At 44.6% G+C, this 19,128-nt stretch overlaps 1 protein-coding gene across 2 annotated transcripts in view; it reads right to left on the reverse strand.

The window, feature by feature from the left end:
• The window catches only part of ADAMTS12 (ADAM metallopeptidase with thrombospondin type 1 motif 12), a 328,935-nt gene that overhangs the window by 93,517 nt on the left and 216,290 nt on the right, over positions 1 to 19,128 (reverse strand). For both annotated transcript variants that reach the window (XM_043514501.1, XM_038403775.2), the window contains exon 14: positions 6,802 to 6,922. In XM_043514501.1, coding sequence (XP_043370436.1) covers positions 6,802 to 6,922 — 121 coding nt within the window. The remainder of the gene's footprint in view (positions 1 to 6,801; positions 6,923 to 19,128) is intronic.

The following is a 19,128-nucleotide window of genomic DNA, read 5'->3' on the forward strand; positions in this document are numbered from 1 at the left end:
TTTGTTCTTGTGCTTTTTCAGGGAGTTTCTTGAGCAGATGGTGTAGTTTCTTTTGGTAACCCTCAGTGGGATCAGAGGGTAATGGCTTGTAGAAAGTGGTGTCAGAGAGCTGGCTAGTAGCCTCTTGTTCATATTCCAACCTATTCATGATGACGACAGCACCTCCTTTGTCAGCCTTTTTGATTATGATGTCAGAGTTGTTTCTGAGGCTGTGGATGGCATTGTGTTCTGTACGGCTGAGGTTATGGGGCAAGCGATGCTGCTTTTCCACAATTTTAGCCCATGCACGTCAGCGGAAGCACTCTATGTAGAAGTCCAGTCTGTTGTTCGACCTTCAGGAGGAGTCCACCCAGAATCCTTCTTTTTGTAGTGTTGGTAGGAAGGTCTCTGTGGGTTAATATGTTGTTCAGAGGTGTGTTGGAAATATTCCTTGAGTTGGAGACATTTAATATAGGATTCTAGGTCACCATAGAACTGTATCATGTTCGTGGGGGTGGAGGGGCAAAAGGAAAGACCCCGAGATAGGACAGATTCTTCTGCTGGACTAAGAGTATACTGGGATAGATTAACAATATTGCTGGGTGGGTTAAGGGAACCACTGTTGTGGCCCCTTGTGGCATGTAGTAGTTTCAAGAGTTTAGTGTCCTTTTTCTTTTGTAAAGAAGTAAAGTGTGTGTTGTAGATGGCTTGTCTACTTTTTGTAAAGTCCAGCCACGAGGAAGTTTGTGTGGAAGGTTGGTTCTTTATGAGAGTATCCAGTTTTGAGAGCTCACTCTTAATCTTTCCCTGTTTGCTGTAGAGGATGTTGATCAGGTGGTTCTGCAGTTTCTTTGAGAGAGTGTGTGCCACAAGCTGTCAGCATAGTCTGTGTGGTATGTAGATTGTAATGCATCATCATGCACCTATCCTGAAGGACGACCCATCACTGATCTTGGGAGACACCTTGATTATCACCACAAAGATTTTCCTCCTTCCCCCCCACCCTTCCTGCTGGTAATAGCTCATCTTAAGTGATCGCTCTCCTTACAGTGGGTATGATAAAACCCATTGTTTCATGTTCTCTGTGTGTGCGTATATATAAATCTCCCCACTGTATTTTCCACCGAATGCATCCGATGAAGTGAGCTGTAGCTCACGAAAGCTTATGCTCAAATAAATTTGTTAGTCTCTAAGGTGCCACAAGTACTCCTTTTCTTCCTCCAACTGTCTGATTGAAGCAGGGAGGTTTTATCAGGTGACTGGCTTCAGGTGCTCTGATTGATCTATAGCAACCTCTCTTCCCTCTACAGGGAATAAGGCTCTTATCATCCTGGGGCTTACATATCTCCCCTCTATCACCCTCCTGCTGCCCTCTGGGCCATGCTGTATTACATATTCTCCCCCCCTCCAACCCCCACTCAACGCCATAGGGTTGGGCTACTTGAGACCAGAGGCAGTGCTGTCATGACAGGCCATCAGCATTGCCGTGTTGGCTTCTGGCCCTATGCTGTACCTGGAAATGGAAGGGTTGCAGGGATAGGAACCGCCTAGTCACTCTTGCGTTCTTCTCCTTGTTTCTGTGCATCCACTGGAGCGGGGCGTGGTCTGTCATGAGGGTAAACTGTCGCCCCAGTAGGTAGTAGCGGAGAGTCTCCATGGCCCATTTTACTGCCAGACATTCCTTTTCAACGACAGCATACTTTTGTTCCCTGGGGAGGAGTTTCTGGCTGAGGTACAAAATCGGGTGTTCCTCCTTCTCTACTATCTTCGAAAGGATGGCTCCTGGCCCTACCTCCGAGACATCTGTGTGTAGGATGAATTCCTTCTTGAAGTCTGGGGCTGTGAGTACTGAATGACAGCAAAGGGCTGTCCTTAAATCTGTGAATGCTCCTTCCGCCGCATCAGTCCACTTTACTACCTCGAGGCCCCGGGCTTTTATCTGGTCCTTCAACAGCCCTGCTCTTCTGGCAAAATGAGGGATGAATCTCCGATAGTATCCTACTATCCCTAGAAATGTTCTGACCTGCTTTTTTGCAGACTGGTCGAGGACAACCCTGTATTGCCTCCACTTTGTTCCACTGGGGTTTCACCAAGCCTCTCCCTACTACATACCTGAGGTATCTGGCCTCAGCTAGCCCTATCACGCACTTGGAAGGGTTGGCAGTGAGGCCGGCCTTCCGCAGGGTGTCTAGCACCACTTCTACTTTTCCTAGGTGCATTTCCCAGTCAGGGCTATGGATGACTATGTCGTCTAAATAGGAGGTGGCATACTTGGCATAGAGTTGCAGCAATTTGTCCATAAGTCTTTGGAATGTTGCAGGGGCCCCACGGAGTCTGAATGGGAGGACAGTGTATTGGAACAGGCCATCGGGTGTAGAGAAGGCAGTGTTCTCCTTGGCATCTTTGGTCAGGGGAATTTGCCAATATCCTTTGGTCAGGTCCAGGGTGGTTAGGTATTGGGCCTTGCCTAACTGATCAACTCGTCAATGCGTGGTATCGGATAGGCATCAAATTGGGATACTTCATTCAACTTCCGGGAGTCGTTGCAAAACCTCAGAGTGCCATCAGGCTTGGGGACTAGGAGGATAGGGCTAGACTACTGACTGTGGGATTCTTCAATAATCCCGAGTTCCAGCATCTTCTTCACTTCTGTCCTAATTTCTTCCCTTTTAGCTTCTGGTATCTGGTATGGTCTTATCATCACCCTTACTCTGGGACTGGTGATATACGATATGATGTTGGACCAGTGTTGTACATCCCAGCTGTGTACAGAATAGGTCTTGGTTCTGTTGGATCATATCAATGACTTCCGTTCATTGTTCTGGGGTTAATTCGGGGGATATCCTCACCTGCCCCTGTGGGTCGTCTGTCTGGGGTGGAGCTCCCTGAATGACCAGGCATGTCTCTCCATCATGCCAGGGCTTCAGTAAGTTGACCTCCCCAATGGCTTCCACTATCTCACATGGCCCATGCCAGCCGGCCAGGAGTTTGCTTTCTGCTGTCGACACTAGCACCATCACCCATTCTCCCAGCTAAAATCTCCGTACTTTTCCCCGGCGGTTGTAGTATGTCCACTGGGCCTCTTGTGCTTTTTCCAAATGTTCTCATACTATGGGGGTTACTCGAGCTATTCGCTCTCTCATCTGTGTCACATGCTCAGTGACATTCTTTCCTGGGTTGGGTTGTTCTTCCCAATTTTCCTTGACTATATTTAATATTCCGGGTGGGTGACGTCCGTATAGTAGCTCAAAGGGAGAGAAACCAGTGGACGTCTGGGGGACTTCCTGTATTGCAAACATCAGGTACGGCAGAAGGGTATCCCAGTCTTTTCCGTCCTGTGCTACTACCTTCCGGATCATACTTTTAAGGGTACAGTTAAACCGCTCGACCAGACCATCTGTTTGTGGATGGTAGACTGAGGTCCGTAGAACCTGGATGCAGAGCAGAGTACATAAGTCCTTCATTAATTTCAACATGAAGGGGTTCCTTGGTCAGTCAGGATCTCCTTAGGGATGCCCACTCTGGCGAAAACCTGGAGTAGTTCTTTTGCTATTGCCTTGGATGTGGGGTTTCTTAAAGGAATGGCTTCTGGATACCGTGTGGCATAGTCAAGGATGACTAGTGCGTTTCGGTGGCCCCGTGCCGATCTTTCTAGCGGGCCCACTAGGTCCATAGCTATCCTCTTGAAAGGGACTTCAATAATAGGCAAAGGTACCAATGGGGCCCGCAAGTGAGGTCGGGGGCTATGCAACTGGCATTCTGGGCAGGAGGCACAATAACGTTGGACCTCTGCACATATTCCTGGCCAGTAAAACCTTCTTAGGACTCTATCCAGTGTCTTGTCTACTCCTAGATATCCTCCAAATAAATGACTGTGAGCTAACGCTAGTACTGTCCTTGTGTGTTTCCGTGGGACTAAGAGCTGCTCTACTTCTTCCCCTCATATATGCGCTATCTGGTACCACAGATCACGTTTGGACCCATAACATGGCCTTGGGCCTTTGGTCTTTCCCTCCATGGGCATGCCATTTACTTCCACTGCCGCCTCCCTCACATTCGCATATAGTGGGTCATTGGCTTGGTCCTGCCCGAAATTATCATGTGTGGTACCAATCTGACCTAATTCCAGGGGACCTGTTTCAACTCTGCCCCCTGGGTTGCCCCTACTTGGGCTAGGAACCACCTCCAAGTCCTCACTGGCCTGAGCTGTCTCCTGACCTCTTGAATAGGTTCGCCTACCAACAAGGGAGGCTTTCTGGTTCTCTGCTAGAATCCTGGTCCCTAATCTTTTATCTGCCCTCCTTTCCTGCCTAGACTTTCGGGATTTCCCAGGGGATGAAAATAACTCTGGGGCAAATCCAGAAAAAATTGGGGTGAGGCTATCTGTAGGTGCCTCCGTCTCAATCCGGGGGTTGCTACCCTCCCCTGGCTCTACTGCAGGGAGTAAGCTCTCAAACCTGGGGAAGTCCCTACCAATTAAGACCAGGCAGGGGAGCCTGGGGACCATCCCTGCAGTTACCCTGGTAGTATTCCCCTGGATCTCAATCCATACTGAGATTGTGGGGTAGAAATTTACGGTGCCATGAACGCATGTTACCCATGTGTTTTTGGCTCGGGTTAGTTCGTCTTGCCCCACCAACTTCCCTGAGACCAGCGTGACAGCACTCCCGAAATCTACTAATGCTATGATTTCAATACCATTCATTTTTACTGATCTCGTATACCCATGTGGCGTCATTGTGACTCCTACCAGGCCAATTAGACCATACTGCTCCTCGTGATCCCCCAGATTGCACTGCATAGGCTCTTCCCTGTTGGGGGCATTGGGCTGCTATATGCCCCAATTCCCCACATTCGTAACAGTGACCCCTTACCCCGGTTGCTGCCCTCTGCCTGGGGCTATTTGGCTATTCCCCCAGGTCCCTTCTTGGCCTTGGGCCATTCCTCGGTTTCTTTCCTCCCAGTTATGGTTCTCCTGGAGTTCTCGACAGTCCGGGGGCTTGGCTTTAGGACTGGCTTCCTGGTTTGCTGTGTGTCACCCCCTGGGGTCTGGAACAGTTCATGGGCTGCCAGCTGTCTTTCCACGACGGAGACCAACTCATCATAGGTGGAGGGGTCATTCTAGCCAACCCAAACCCGGAGGCCTGGTGGTAGCCCCCTCATATACCAGTCCAGTACCAGGAGCTTCATCATCTTCTCAGAGTTGAGGGCCTCAGGGCTCAGCCATTTCCGGGTCAGGTAGATCAGGTCAAACAATTGCGATCGGGGTGCCTTATCCTCCATATACTGCCACTCATGGAACCTCTGGGCTCGCCATGCTGTTGTTACTCTGGATCGGGCCATGATCTCTGCCTTCAGCTGGGGGTAATCTGCTGCGGTCTCCATGGCCATATCATAGTAGACCTTCTGGGCCTTCCCACACAGGAACGGGGCAAGGATACCAGACCACTGAACTCAGGGCCAGGCCTCCCACAGGGCTGCTCTTTCAAAAGCCAGGAGGTATGCCTCCACATCATCCTCCCGTGTCATTTTCTGTAGGCAGTGGCTGGCACGTATGGTCCAGGTCCCATCGCAGTTGCAGTTCAGCTCCATAAGGGCCTTCATCTGGTTCACCAGCTCCTGCAGCAGGGCTCGGTCCTGGGCAGCCTGACTCATCAACAGACGATTAGTCTCCTGCTGTATCCGAGTTGCCTCCTGTTGGGCGGTTTCTTGGACCCAGGTAGCCTTCTGCTGGGTCGCAGTGGCTTGTATTAGGGCCTGGACCACATCGTCCATCTTAGGACAGGATGGTTTTGATTAACCCTGGTCCACAGCACAGCAATCCCACCCCTCACACCATGTGGCAAATTGCTGGCACTACTATGAGGGGTCCCGTGCTCTCTCTTCTTGTGGGGGGCATTCAGGGCACCGTTTCTCACCCCTGATCTGGGGTATTAACTGTCCCACTAGTATCCCAGAGAAGGAGAGTGGAGAGGGAGGGACCGGGCGCACCCTCTACTCTGGGTCCCAGCCCAGGGGCCCTAGGGATAGCAGCAAACCACTTGAACTAGTGATTCCTTCCCCTGGGCTACTTCCCACTCCAGCCCTTCAGCTTGTGGGACTTCCTGCCCTCTCTCTGCTTAGGCCAGGTTTCTCCCAACCCCTTGTGTCTGTGAAGTCCCTCTGCTCTGCACAAGCCGGGTTTCCCTTTACCTAGGATCTTGATCTTCTGGCCTGCCACAGCACTTCTCCAAACTCTCCTCTGCTTCCCTCCAAACTGCTCTCCTTCAAACTGCTCTCTGCTCTAACACCAAACCACACTGCTTCAACTCCTCCAACTGTCTGATTGAAGCAGGGGGGTTTTTATCAGGTGACTGGCTTCAGGTGCTCTAATTGGCTTCAGGTGCTCTAATTAATTTATAGCATCCTCTCTTCCCTCTACAGGGAATAAGGCTCTCATCATCCTGGGGCTTACATATCTCCCCTCTATCACCCTCCTGCTGCCCTCTGGCCATGCTGTATCACAATACCTTTTGCAAATGAGCTTGCTGGCTATTTATTATCTGGGTAATTTGCAGTGGAGGCTGTTGACATCCAACAGTCAGGAGGCAAAACTGGTATTTAATTGGTCAAGGTGCACTCAAAGCCATTTCACAGTACAGGCTAAAGAATCGTCTCCGATTCAAAACGGACTACACAAAACAGACTTCAGTGAGGAGTCGCCACTAGTAATTTGCCATTCAGATTACTTACCAACTTGAAATGAGAAGAATTTTTCAAGCCTCATTATTTGCAGAAACAGTCTCAGAAAGAGAAGAAGAAAAAAAACCCAACCCCTTTTACCTAATCCTTCACTTTGATTGAACATCATCTTCACTGTCTGACAAGCAGATCCATCTCCTAGGCAAACTCCACATCGATCTTCAGTTGCATTGGAATTTATCTCATAATCACAGCCAACAGTCTAAAAGTAAAGACATTTTCAATATAAATATTCTATCTATAATGAATTGTTCCTGACCTAACGTGTCACTGACTCCAGTGTCAGCTTCTAATCAGCTGCTTCAGAAGAGGAAATGAACTGATTTCACCAAATACAACATATTTTACGTGCAGACACTTAATACCAGAGACTGTCACATCTTATTTAAGTATAAAATTGAGCACATTGGACAAGAGTGACAGCCATTATTTGCACAGTACATGCTATGACCCATGCAACGGTTACAAGAAGTCATTATTTTAACAGAAACACACCTCTCAATTGACCTACGTTGTCCAACATATCCTGGATTTTTCTCTACTTTTGTATGGCATATAGATATTCCAGGTTTCCCAAGCAAGTGTTTTGCCAATTGGACTAAAAAGTAGTAGTGTTAGTGGCCTAATATTTTATCTACTAACCTATGCAAGTATATCACTAACATGAACATTTTTTGACAGACCTGAAAGACACACTCATTATAATGAATACTTGGAACTTGTACAAACATTGGTACCCAGTGGCAGTTTAGTGCATATTTTGGGGATTCAGTTGTAGAAAATGCTGAGTTCAGAGTAGCAGCCGTGTTAGTCTGTATCCGCAAAAAGAAAAGGAGTACTTGTGGCACCTTAGAGACTAACAAATTTATTTGAGCATAAGCTTTCATGAGCTACAGCTCACTTCATCGTGAGCTTTAGCTCACGAAAGCTTATGCTCAAATAAATCTGTTAGTCTCTAAGGTGCCACAAGTACTCCTTTTCTTTTTGAGAAAATGCTGAGTTTATGCAAGCATGGCTGCAGAACAGCTCTAGAAAGAATAGGTCAGATGCTGGTTTCTGTTTCAGCTTCTTTGTGCCACTCAGGTGGTACGAAGGGACTGGATTCTGGCTGTAGCTGCCCAGCAGAGAAATCTGCTAATGGAGAATAGCTCACCTTCCCTGATCACTCTTGTTACAGTGTGTATGGTAACACCCATTGTTTCATGTTCTCTGTGTAGATAAATCTCCCCACTGTATTTTCCACGGCATGGATCTGATGAAGTGAGCTGTAACTCATGAAAGCTTATGCTCAAATAAATTTGTTAGTCTCTAAGGTGCCACAAGTCCTCCTTTTCTTTTTGCGGATACAGACTAACACAGCTGCTACTCTGAAACCTGCTAATAGAGAGGAATTCTCTGCTGGCATAAAGCTTTACACCAGTGAAGCCAGCCTCTGTACCTCCCCAACACAGAGGAGCATGTCAGAGGGCCTGGAGGTGAGGTATGGTAGAACTATGCCCAGCCAACCATCCATCCATATATGGTCCCTTAAGACCATATTCCAGTGACAAAAGGTAGAACAATCCAGTTTGCTTTAGATCAGCTTTGGGGTAGTGCAGGGCAGCTCACAGGTTCAAAGAGCTGGAACTTCTTTCTCTTGCACTGAGCAGAACTTGGATGCAGGAGAAAATCTGATCCTATGAGCCTCTAATGACCATAAGAAAAGGATCCTAAATATATTTAATTCTTTTTAAATAGACTATCTCAGAAACAGAGGAAAGAATTTAGTACTAAAAAAAAGCCAGAATGTAAGATACGAGGGATGCAATGCTTTGGAAACATGGAATATTCAAAGACCTATATTAAGATATGACAGATGCTAAGGACCCATAGAATATTCAAATGCTACTCTATCAAATTTATAAATGTTATGTGTAAATTTATAGGTTGGCTAGTGATTGTAGCCTGGCTCAACAGATGAACTAAAGGATTTCCTGCGGGAACTAAAGCCATCAGGGGTTACAAGTCTGTGGAATGTTCACCCTCTGTGGGAAATAGCACAGAGAAGTTTGATCTGGTTCAAGAAGTCTCGCAGACAAAGAACTGGAAACTGTATAAAGAGATAATCATGATCTGGGAGACAGGACACTCACAGTAGGTTCAAAAACTGATGTGAAACTGGGACCAAGACAGAGATTCTGAGGAAAGAACCTGCAGTACTTTAACCCCATGTGGAAGATGAGTGACACCATGATATATTAGAGTTGCATATAAATAGTTTATTGTTTTCTAAGATAGGTTTTTCTCTGTAATGTTTTTTATTCTGAATAAATCATACTTTGCTTTATGAAAGCTGGCTGGTCACTGGTTAATCTTGTCAATGGTTAACAGTGGTGAACCTGAAGCTGGTCAGACCGGCTGAATAATGAGCTGTAACTCACGAAAGCTTATGCTCTAATAAATTTGTTAGTCTCTAAGGTGCCACAAGTACTCCTTTTCTTTTTGCGAATACAGACTAACACGGCTGCTACTCTGAAACCAATGAATTGTGGGCGTCTGAATCCCAAATCCACAGTCTGGAGAGACTGGATTGCAAACTCCTGTTCTGAGAAAAGGTAATAGCTAGAGACCTGAGACCTTAGTATGGTGCCCATCCAGAGGCCACAAAGGGGTCAAAGGTGTAGTTATCTCAGGAACCGTGACTTAATGTAACATTTAACTTTAAACTTTTATTTTGTATAGACAATTACTTCTGAAGATGCACAGCCTGCCACCTTAACTGTGGAACAGTGAATTTAAGATATTTGTTATTACCAGAGATTTAAAAAAGAACTGAATTTTACGTACCATTGTCACAAGTCATTTTAACAAACGTTAAAACATATCAATAGTGCTTCGCTACCACAGTCAGATGTAATCATTATAGAAGGGCTGTTGGCACGTAAAACAAGGATTCAACCTCTTTATTTATGAAGAATACAGTGTGTATCCTCCCCAAAATTACTGTACAGCACTTCCCCTCTGGGCACAAAATGTATATTGGGGAGTCTGGCAGCAAGCAGAACATGCAGAAAACTTCCATTTCTGGTCTCCTGAAGTTGAACTTTTTTTTACATTCTTCCCCTCCTGTGAAAAACTGTGAATTACTCACCTTTCATCCTGATTTGGGATGAAAGCTTTTTCATTTAAAAAAAAAAAAAAAAAAAAAAAAAAAAGGGAAAGATTTTTTTTTCCCGGACAGCTCTAGGGGTTATTTTGAAAGAGGGCATCTTAGCTGAGGACAACTTGTTTTCTCAATCCCAATGAGAACATTGGGAGATGGCAGCCAATTTCAACGGGCATGTCAACTTAGGGCACCTAAAATGCTCTCAATGCTGCCCGAACCATGCATTTCCATAACTTAATGTGCTTGGATTTCTTTAAAGACTAACCTTAACTCTGAATGACCTTGGTTAATAATGTTTGTTTGGGAATTACTACAACATACCAGTAATATAGTTCACTCTATATTGCTGATATGTACTCTCTATCTTAATGTGGTTTTGCCTGGAAATATAAAGAGAACTACTATTGTAATATGATCCTGGTCAAGACAGATTTTCAGACAGCAAATAAAATTTTGTAAGGATTAAAAAAATCTGATTAACGGGCCAAATTAATCCCTGATGTAACTAACCAAGATCAATTTTACTTGACAAAGTGGAGGCATTTTGCCCAATGTTGAAACTTATTCTGTATCTTGAAAAACTAAACCTTAATTGTTCATTAAAATACTATCAGCTAGATTAATATAAAGGGAGTTTTCCATAGCAATAGCTTCCATGGGTAAGCATAAATAGAAAGTGCCATGCTCAATAGCACTCATTTCTGTCTGGCCTACCTGCCTAGTGCTCATCTCCATGGTATCTGAACATCTGCAGTAGCACTGTCCTTTCACTCCTCAGAGTTTGTACACTCTGTTTAAGAGGGTCCCTTGAAAAACGATTAGTCATTTCACGTCATGAAATTCCAACACTGGGTTGCCAAAGGAGGCAAGAGAGAAAAGTTGCAATGGTTTGTTTTCTATTCAAATTCTTCAGAAATGAAGGGCTATGTTATGCCTTTCCCATAGGAGAAAGAGAGTATATAGGGTGCCATTCCCCCTCCCAGCAATAAAATGGCTCCTGCTGTGTTTTTGTGTGCAAGGGACAGAGGAGAGAGGCTAATTTCTGATCAGAGTCACCTTCACTGCCTGCCTACTGGAATGAATGTGCTGGAAGAAGCGCTTGCTGTGCCATTTAAAAAAGTGTAGCAAGAGTCACCTCACACCGTGTTCCTCACCAGCGCTCAGAAGATATTATGCCTTACAGGATTAATTCTTGGGGCTCCTCCTTCCTACCCTTGTGTGACTCAGCATCATGAAACCATGCTCAGGGTCTGTGCCACATAGTCTGTCACTTTCCAGAAGCTCAACCACCAGAAGGCCCTGAAATGCTGATTGTAATTCAAGAAGATGGTCTAAAGTTACAGAAAGTAAACCTGCCTCCAACATGCTTTGATGATTGTAATGGTTTTAAATTATTTTTGTTAAGGCAGCTGGAGGCCTTCGGCCAGGCCCCACCCACAAATTAAAATGGATTATTGTAATTTTGATGCGTTATTTTCTCTCATTGTTCTACTCATGTAAAACACTCTTTCAGTTGTGGTACTAGCTAACTTCTCTAACACTATCTTGCTGTATGGGATTGTAACTGTGTAGGCACTGTGTTACTTACATCGGATGTTGGCTGTCATTCTTGTCAATTTCAGGACTCCATGCTGGAGCCCTGAAATTGACAAAGCCCAGCTGTCACTGGGGCAGGTGGGGGTCTCCAACTGCTACCTGGGCTCCCCACTCCAAGCTAGGCTGTACCTGCCTACTCCCCACTTCCAGCCAGGCTACTGCCCGGAGGCTCCCAGCTCCCCGCCAACTGCCCAGGAGCCACCTGGACTCCGGGCATGGCATTTGCAGCCAGGAGCCCAGCTTGCAGTGGGGAAAGGGGAGCTGAGAGCCTGGGGGACAGCCAGGCACCCAGTGGGAAGCTGGGTGTGGAACTGAAAGCTCAGGTTCTCAGCCCCATCCACTGCCCCTCTTAAGTCAGTGGAAGTGCTTCTGGTGAGGAAGCGCACCATCGACAAAAGGAGGGTAGTGTGGACATGAACCACCGCAGTAATTACAGTGGTGGTTGTAAGCAGACCCAACATAGGTTGACTTTTTTTTTAATGTAGACATGCCCTTAGACAGACAAGGTGTGTGAGGTAATATCTTTTATTGGACCAACTTCTGTTGGAGAAAGAGAGAAGCTTTTGAACAACACAGAGCTGTTTGAAGGTCTCAGAATACATTTTAACTACTTATGCTAAACCATTGGGTCCACCTTGTATTTAGCTGTGATATGGAGTACTTTTCCCAGACCCGAGGAAGAGCTCGGGGATAGCTCAAAATCCTGTCTCTTTCACCAACAGAAGTTGGTCCAATAAAAGATATTACCTCACTCACCTTGTCTCTCTAATATCATGGGACCAACATGGTTACACCAACATGGCTAACAAGTATATTAAACTATGTCTGTGATACCTTGACATTAAATGACTAGCAGGCATCTTTAATTGCAAAACAAGGTTTGCATCAAGTAAATTGGAGAGAGAGTCTAACGGAGGGCAACAAAAATGGTTAGGGGGCTGGGGCATATGACATTAGGAGAGGCTGAGGGAACTTGGGTTATTTAGTCTGCAGAAGAGAAGGGGGGTGGGGAGGGAGATTTGATAGCAGCCTCCAACTACCTGAAGGGGGGTTCTAAAGAGGACGGAACTAGGCTGTTCTCAGTGGTAGCAGATGACAGAACAAGGAGCAATGGTCTCAAGTTGCAGTGGGGGAGGTTTACGTTGGATATTAGGAAACACTATTTCACTAGGAGGGTGGTGAAGCACTGGAATGGGTTGCCTAGGGAGGTGGTGGAATCTCCATCCGTAGAGGTTTTTAAGGTCAGACTTGACAAAGCTCTGGCTGGGATGATTTAGTTGGGGATTGGTCCTGCTTTGAGCAGGGGATTGGACTAGATGACCTCCTGAGGTCCCTTCCAACCTTAATATTCTATGATTCTACCAGGAACTTTTTTTCTATTTTGCTGTTTCAGCTGCAGCTGTCCAGAAAGGATGTATACAACTCCTGCTTTCTAATCAGTAGTTCGAAATCAGACATCACTGTCCGCTATTGCAACACTAATGGAGTACCTGTCCCTTCTCAGTTATCATATTAGGAGCCCACATTCCAGTTTCCCCCCAGTCACTGAAAATGCAGTTCATAGCTCCAGATAGTTATTCCAAAGTGGTCAATCTTCTGTCTCTTATTAAATAAAACCTTCATTTTAGTCTTCTCTTCCTATGCCTGACCCACTCCAAATTCTGCCAGACTGATATCTTCATGATGGCTTTTGACATTTCAGCTATTAAAGATACAGCTTCCTTTATAGCTGCCACTAGGCTGCCATGTTACAACTGCTACACTACAAGTGAGCTCAGTTGAGCAGCATGCCACATTCACCAGAATAAGAGGAAGCGTTTGCACCAAAAAGCTTGATAACAGATGTTCCAAGACAGTGCAATATATTAGACCAACTTTAAATTAGTAGTTCCCAGGCCATGTTTTACTTTCCCCAGTGAGTATCAGAGCATTTCCTTTTATTTTTGTCATTAATCACTTTTATTTCTAAATCCTTCATCCTGTCTTTTAGCTGCTGTCCTCATGTTTTTGATCCAAAACAGATAAAAGCCAAATTTTCTAAAATAACTTAATTTCGTGCCTGAAATTTTGTGCCCACCATTGATTGTGGCAGGAAATTTTGAGGTCAGGCCCAGGTTATTAAAAAATAAAAAAAAACCCACCACACAATACACTATTCATTACATTCAGCTCCTGGCACACTCTTGCCTCCCTTTGCAGTACTTGGACAGTGCAAAGTGAGACTTAAAACTACTTAGGACAGGCATCCTAGTGGAATCCTTGGGTGGCTCTATACCACGCAATGTAAGTGGTATACCAAAGGTTGGCAAAGATTTCCAGAAGGTTCTGTGCTCCAACAATCCCTCATCTGGCAGAGCAGTGCTTTGAGGGCATAACAAATTGGCATAATTCCAAGCAGCCCTGAAGCTGCTCTAAATTCCATGGCTAAGCAAACTAGCTCTCAGCCAGCCCCAGCAAAAGGGATGAGGACAAACGATTGCATGAAGTCCCCCTTGTCCCTCTATGGCAAGTGCTACTTTTACACACCTCAGGGTTCAGCCCTTGATGTTTAATATCACTGTTTTATTATTTGCCTCACCACATGGCATAACGTGTGTGTAATCAGATATACATGTGACTGTAATCTGAAAGCCTTTCTACAGGAAGGAAAAACAATTGATATCCTGCTGCTCAGTGTTTAAAAGGAAAACAGCCTGGAGTGTTTTCCCTTTGTTTCCTGCTGCCATTTCCACAAGAAGAGACCTGGATGTCTGCCTGACAGCAGAAGGCCAAAATGAAAAATCCCTTCTTTAGCTGAGATGTGGTCACAAAAACTAACTGAATTTTAACATTGCTTGGGCGGTACATTGTGCCTTTAAAGCTTCTCCTTTCACTTGTGTCTCCCACTGCTACTCCAACAAGGAACTCATGATCCAGTCACCGTGGCTACAGTATTGTCCTGAATTGAAAGAGAGACATATCCTGATGTGTCTATTTATCTTGTTATATATTTAGCCTGGGTTGAACTGATGTCTTATTGGACTGTCAGTGGAAGGGTAAAATGTGGGGGGCAGTAGCATTAAAGAACTGTGTTGCTATAGGTTTCAGAATAGCAGCCGTGTTAGTCTGTATTCGCAAAAAGAAAAGGAGTACTTGTGGCACCTTAGAGACTAAATTTGTTAGTCTCTAAGGTGCCACAAGTACTCCTTTTCTTTTTGTGTTGTTATAGTAAGATTGAAACATGCAACCTGATGTCTGACAAGTTAAAACTGAAAACAGAACAAAAAAACAAACAAAAAAACCCCAAAACCAAAGCCTACTTTCCTTTTCCATTCCACACAGTATTATTATTCTCCAACATGATGATATTAATAATTCGTCTATGGCGGCAATACCTTTTTATTACTAGTAATAAATATTTATGTTATGTTAGCACCCAGACGTTCCAGTAAGGATCAGAGCCCATTGTGATATGCACTTTAATAATACAACACTTGCCTACCTCACAGGGGTGTTGTGAGGATTTAAAATTGTGAAGTGTTTTGATATCTAGTGATGAAAAGCACTATGTACAAGTTATGTTTTATTATAATTATTATAAAACATAACTTGTACATAGTGCTTTTCATCACTAGATATCAAAACACTTCACAATATTACCAGCATCATCCACTCATTTGTCAACTCCTCATATAAGCCTTTATGTCTTCAAACCTGCCCTTACACTTAAGATGTCCTCCTTGAACAGATGTCTTCCTTCAGATTTCGCCTTAAGACCCACCTCTGCTGTGATGCCCGTCAGAAACCAGACAATAAATAGCTTGGGTGGAAGTTGGGGAAAATTGGCATTTTTTCCCCATAGTTACACTTAGAAAAAATGGCAAATGTATCTCACAGTTGTATATATTTGACCATGTCCCCCTACCACCAGCCTTCACACACTTTTCTTTGTGGATTATAAACTGCATGGATCAGGCTTCCCAATGCTTATAGGAGGAGTTGACAAATGAGTGGATGATGCTGGCAATATTGTTTTGTAATCAGCAGCAACAGATTACTGACATCACATTTACATGTCTTCACTGGGAGTAGCTGCATGAGTGACACTTTAGAAAAATCAGTCACATATGGGCATGCTGGATAAACAGTGCGCGTATCGGGAATTGTTAGTGAATTGCTGTGATACTAGCACCAACGCGGGTGTGCATTTGTTTTGCCTTTGTACTAGATACTGACCCTGCCAAGGTTACTGTAAGAGAATTCAACATATTTTTCAAATGTAGATGACTAAATGGAGGCATCTAAATCCATGTTTAGGCATCTAGATAAAAGTGATTTTCATGGGAGCTGTGTATTCACAGTAAAATCAGATAAGTTTCATTTAGGTGCCTAATATATGGATGTAGGAGTGGGAGAAGGCAGCCCCTTCATGGGGTGCCTTGCTGCAGCAGGCCACAGCATGATCTGCTTCAATTTCCCCTTTCTTCTGGAGTACACACACTCTTTCAGACTATACATATCCCTTTGCAGGTTTAATTTATTACTAAAGGATCCAGAACCACCATCCAGAATTCCCAAGTCCAGTCCAAACAGAACATTCACTCTTTCAAGCCCCAATAGTTCATCAATACATCGAGTACAGCTCCAGCATCTCTCACCGTGCTGCAACTCTCAAGTATGGCGTCCAGCACATCTCACCTCAGCTGCTCTAGCTGGCGTGATTTTCCACCCAGTTTCATTCTCAAGTCTGGCTATAGTTCTTGCCTGGTGAACTCACTCCCCCTCAATCATTCCCCTGCTTTCAGCTCTCTATGGTCCTCTAGCTTCAGCTCCCCACCTCAGAGAGCCAGCAGGCATCCTGCTGCTACTCTCAGCCCTACCTGGCTGTGGCTCTTTGGCCTGGGGACGGACCTCCCGACCACCTTCCACTTTCACCAGCCTGATCTGGTTCCACTGCTCAACTAGGAAACTCTCACTGCTCCTCCTTCAGTGGCATCCTCTCCTTGCAGCTCTCAGCCCAGCTCTGCTCTTCTTCTGAGTTCTCTGCTTTGTCAAGATTCCAGACTCTCTCCTTGCCTTTGGGCTGTTTCTCATTTACAATGCTCTGGGGCCACCCCACCCTCCTCATTACACCAAAACTAGGGCACACCTGGAGTGGAACAGTTAACCTATTACAAAGTGCCTGGCCTTAGGTACCTACATTTGAAAGCATTGGCCTTAGTCTTTAGCCTTGTGCCTCAATACACACCAAATACACATGGGTAACAGATACAACATCACACAGTACCTTGCCACTGTTACTTCTTATTTGACTTCAGGCCAGCATGAAACATTATTTTGGCCAAAAGAAAACAAACCAGAAGCATTTCTGTGAGAAATTCAGTTCCTAAAATGTATTTCAGTACCTAAAATGTCTGATTAAAAACTTGAGTAGAGCTTGATTGGGGCTTACTATTTACCTGTAATGTTTAAGGACTCCTTTTTCAAGTTAGCAACCACAATATTCATCTATTATTACAGTACCAGAATTAGCTGTGTAGAAATAATTAAGTATATTTTCTAATTCACTTGCCAAGAACCATACAATATGTATTGCATTCACTTGGACAGAACTAATACTGTGCTAAATTATTCTGAGAGATGTTTGAAAAGATTTTTTTCCCAAGTGGGTTTGCTGTGTACACATTTTATATAAAAAAGTGTGCTACCATTCAGAGAAGAGGCCTACTTCAGTTACCTATTAATCATTTGTTCTAGTCCTTTGTACTGCCAGATTACATTGTTCATCACATGATCCTGGCTTCGATTCATTCTGTTTGTTTTGTGAACTGAAACTATAGTCTGAATGCATCCGATGAAGTGAGCTGTAGCTCACAAAAGCTTATGCTCAAATAAATTTGATAGTCTCCAAGGTGCCACAAGTACTCCTTTTCTTTTTGCGAATACAGACTAACACGACTGCTACTCTGAAACCTGTCATATAGCCTGAATGTAAATGAACTGCCAGCTTTATTCACAATAGCACAAGTACACTAATTTAAAAACAACCTTGATTCTCCTGAATTGTTTATGATAATACATGTTGTTGAAAGGAGAAAAATTGTTTTTGTTAACCTCTGAGGATAGGACAAGAAGCAATGAGCTTAAATTGAAGTAAGAGAGGTTCAGGTTGGATATTAAGAAAAACTTCCTGTCACGGTGGTTAACCACTGAAATAAATTGCCCAGGGAGTTTGTGGAGTCTCCATCATTGGAGATTTTTAAGACCAGGTTAGACTATATGGTCTAGATAACACTTAGTCCTGCCATGAGTGCAGGAGACTGGACTAGATGACCTCTTGAGGTCCTTTCCAGTTCTATGATTCTATGACTAATACCTACAAAATGGCCCTTGAAAACAATCATATACATGAACAATTCAGAACTTCATTGGTTCATGTACCATCTTCCGAAAAAAATTGATGTTTGAAGCATGTGACAAATGGCCAAAGCTTTTATGGTGGGTCCCACGCTTTTCCTTTGTGTGATGGGTCAGGTCACTGCCTCTTGCCCCTATTCTTGGGCTTCCTGCCCTCTCTTCCCTTGGGCAGAGTTTCTCTCAATCTTCTGCACCTGGGGAGTCCCTCTGCTCTGCTTAGCAGGGCTTCCCTTCCCCTGGTACTCTAGTCAACAAGAGTACTCTCCAAACTTCAATACCCTTCCTTCCCTCCTGCCAGCTGACTGAAGCAGGGTTTTGTATTAGGTCTCTGGAAAGGCCTTAATTGGATCCAGGTGGTCTAATTAACCTGTAGTAACCTCTCCTCAGTCCACAGGGAATAAGGCTCTGATCATCCTTGGGCTTATATACCTCCCATCCATAACTCTCCTGCTGCATCACAAGTACCAATGCACATTTTTACTGTTTATACACATTTATTTGAGGCCTTAATAGACTTAAGTATTGAATTTGCCTGGTGGACATTTGCCTGGGGGAAATTAGACAAGATGGTAGTTTGGAGGGGAAAGTCTGAGTTGGAGGGTTGAAGGATAGGAATTTAAGAGCTGATTGGGAATTTTAAAACAAAACAGGTTTTTCATCAAAAATGTGTCAAAACTGAAATTTTGTGAGAACCTGTTGATTTGGATGAAACTTTCATTAGGAAATGTTTCTTAGGTGCAGGATGGAATTTCTGATCAAAACCAGAGACATCAGAATACTCTGGTGGTCAGCACATTCACCTAGGATGTGGGAAACTCCCATTCAAGTCCCTGAAGAAGAGCTCTGTGTACACTGAAAGCTTGTGTGTCTGGTCCAATAAAAGCTATTACCTCACCCATCAAGTCCCTTCTCTGTCTCATTCAGTTGAGTGTGCTAACTAGACTGATCGTGACTACTCTGGGAAAGGTGGGCCTCTCTTGCTGGGTTGTTGTGAAAATGTTGAGTGGTCTCCCTTTTATCTGGATGCACAAAGGGAAATTTTTTGAAATTTCAAGAAGTTTCACAAGATGGGAAAACAGATTCCATCGCAGCACTAATGAAGTTAGACTGAGAGTAGGGATTCTGGATGGAGTGAAGGGGGTGATTCCTGTGGTATCTGCAGGAGTGCAAGTATAAAAAAAGACAGGGACGGGGAAGGGCGGGGAGGGCTTTGGAGGTAATGGGGGGGAGAGGGAAGAAGGGCAGAGAGGGCTCTAGTGTGTGTGGGGGGG

The sequence above is a fragment of the Dermochelys coriacea genome, chromosome 5 (assembly GCF_009764565.3).
Source record: "Dermochelys coriacea isolate rDerCor1 chromosome 5, rDerCor1.pri.v4, whole genome shotgun sequence".
Lineage (NCBI taxonomy): Eukaryota > Metazoa > Chordata > Testudines > Dermochelyidae > Dermochelys > Dermochelys coriacea.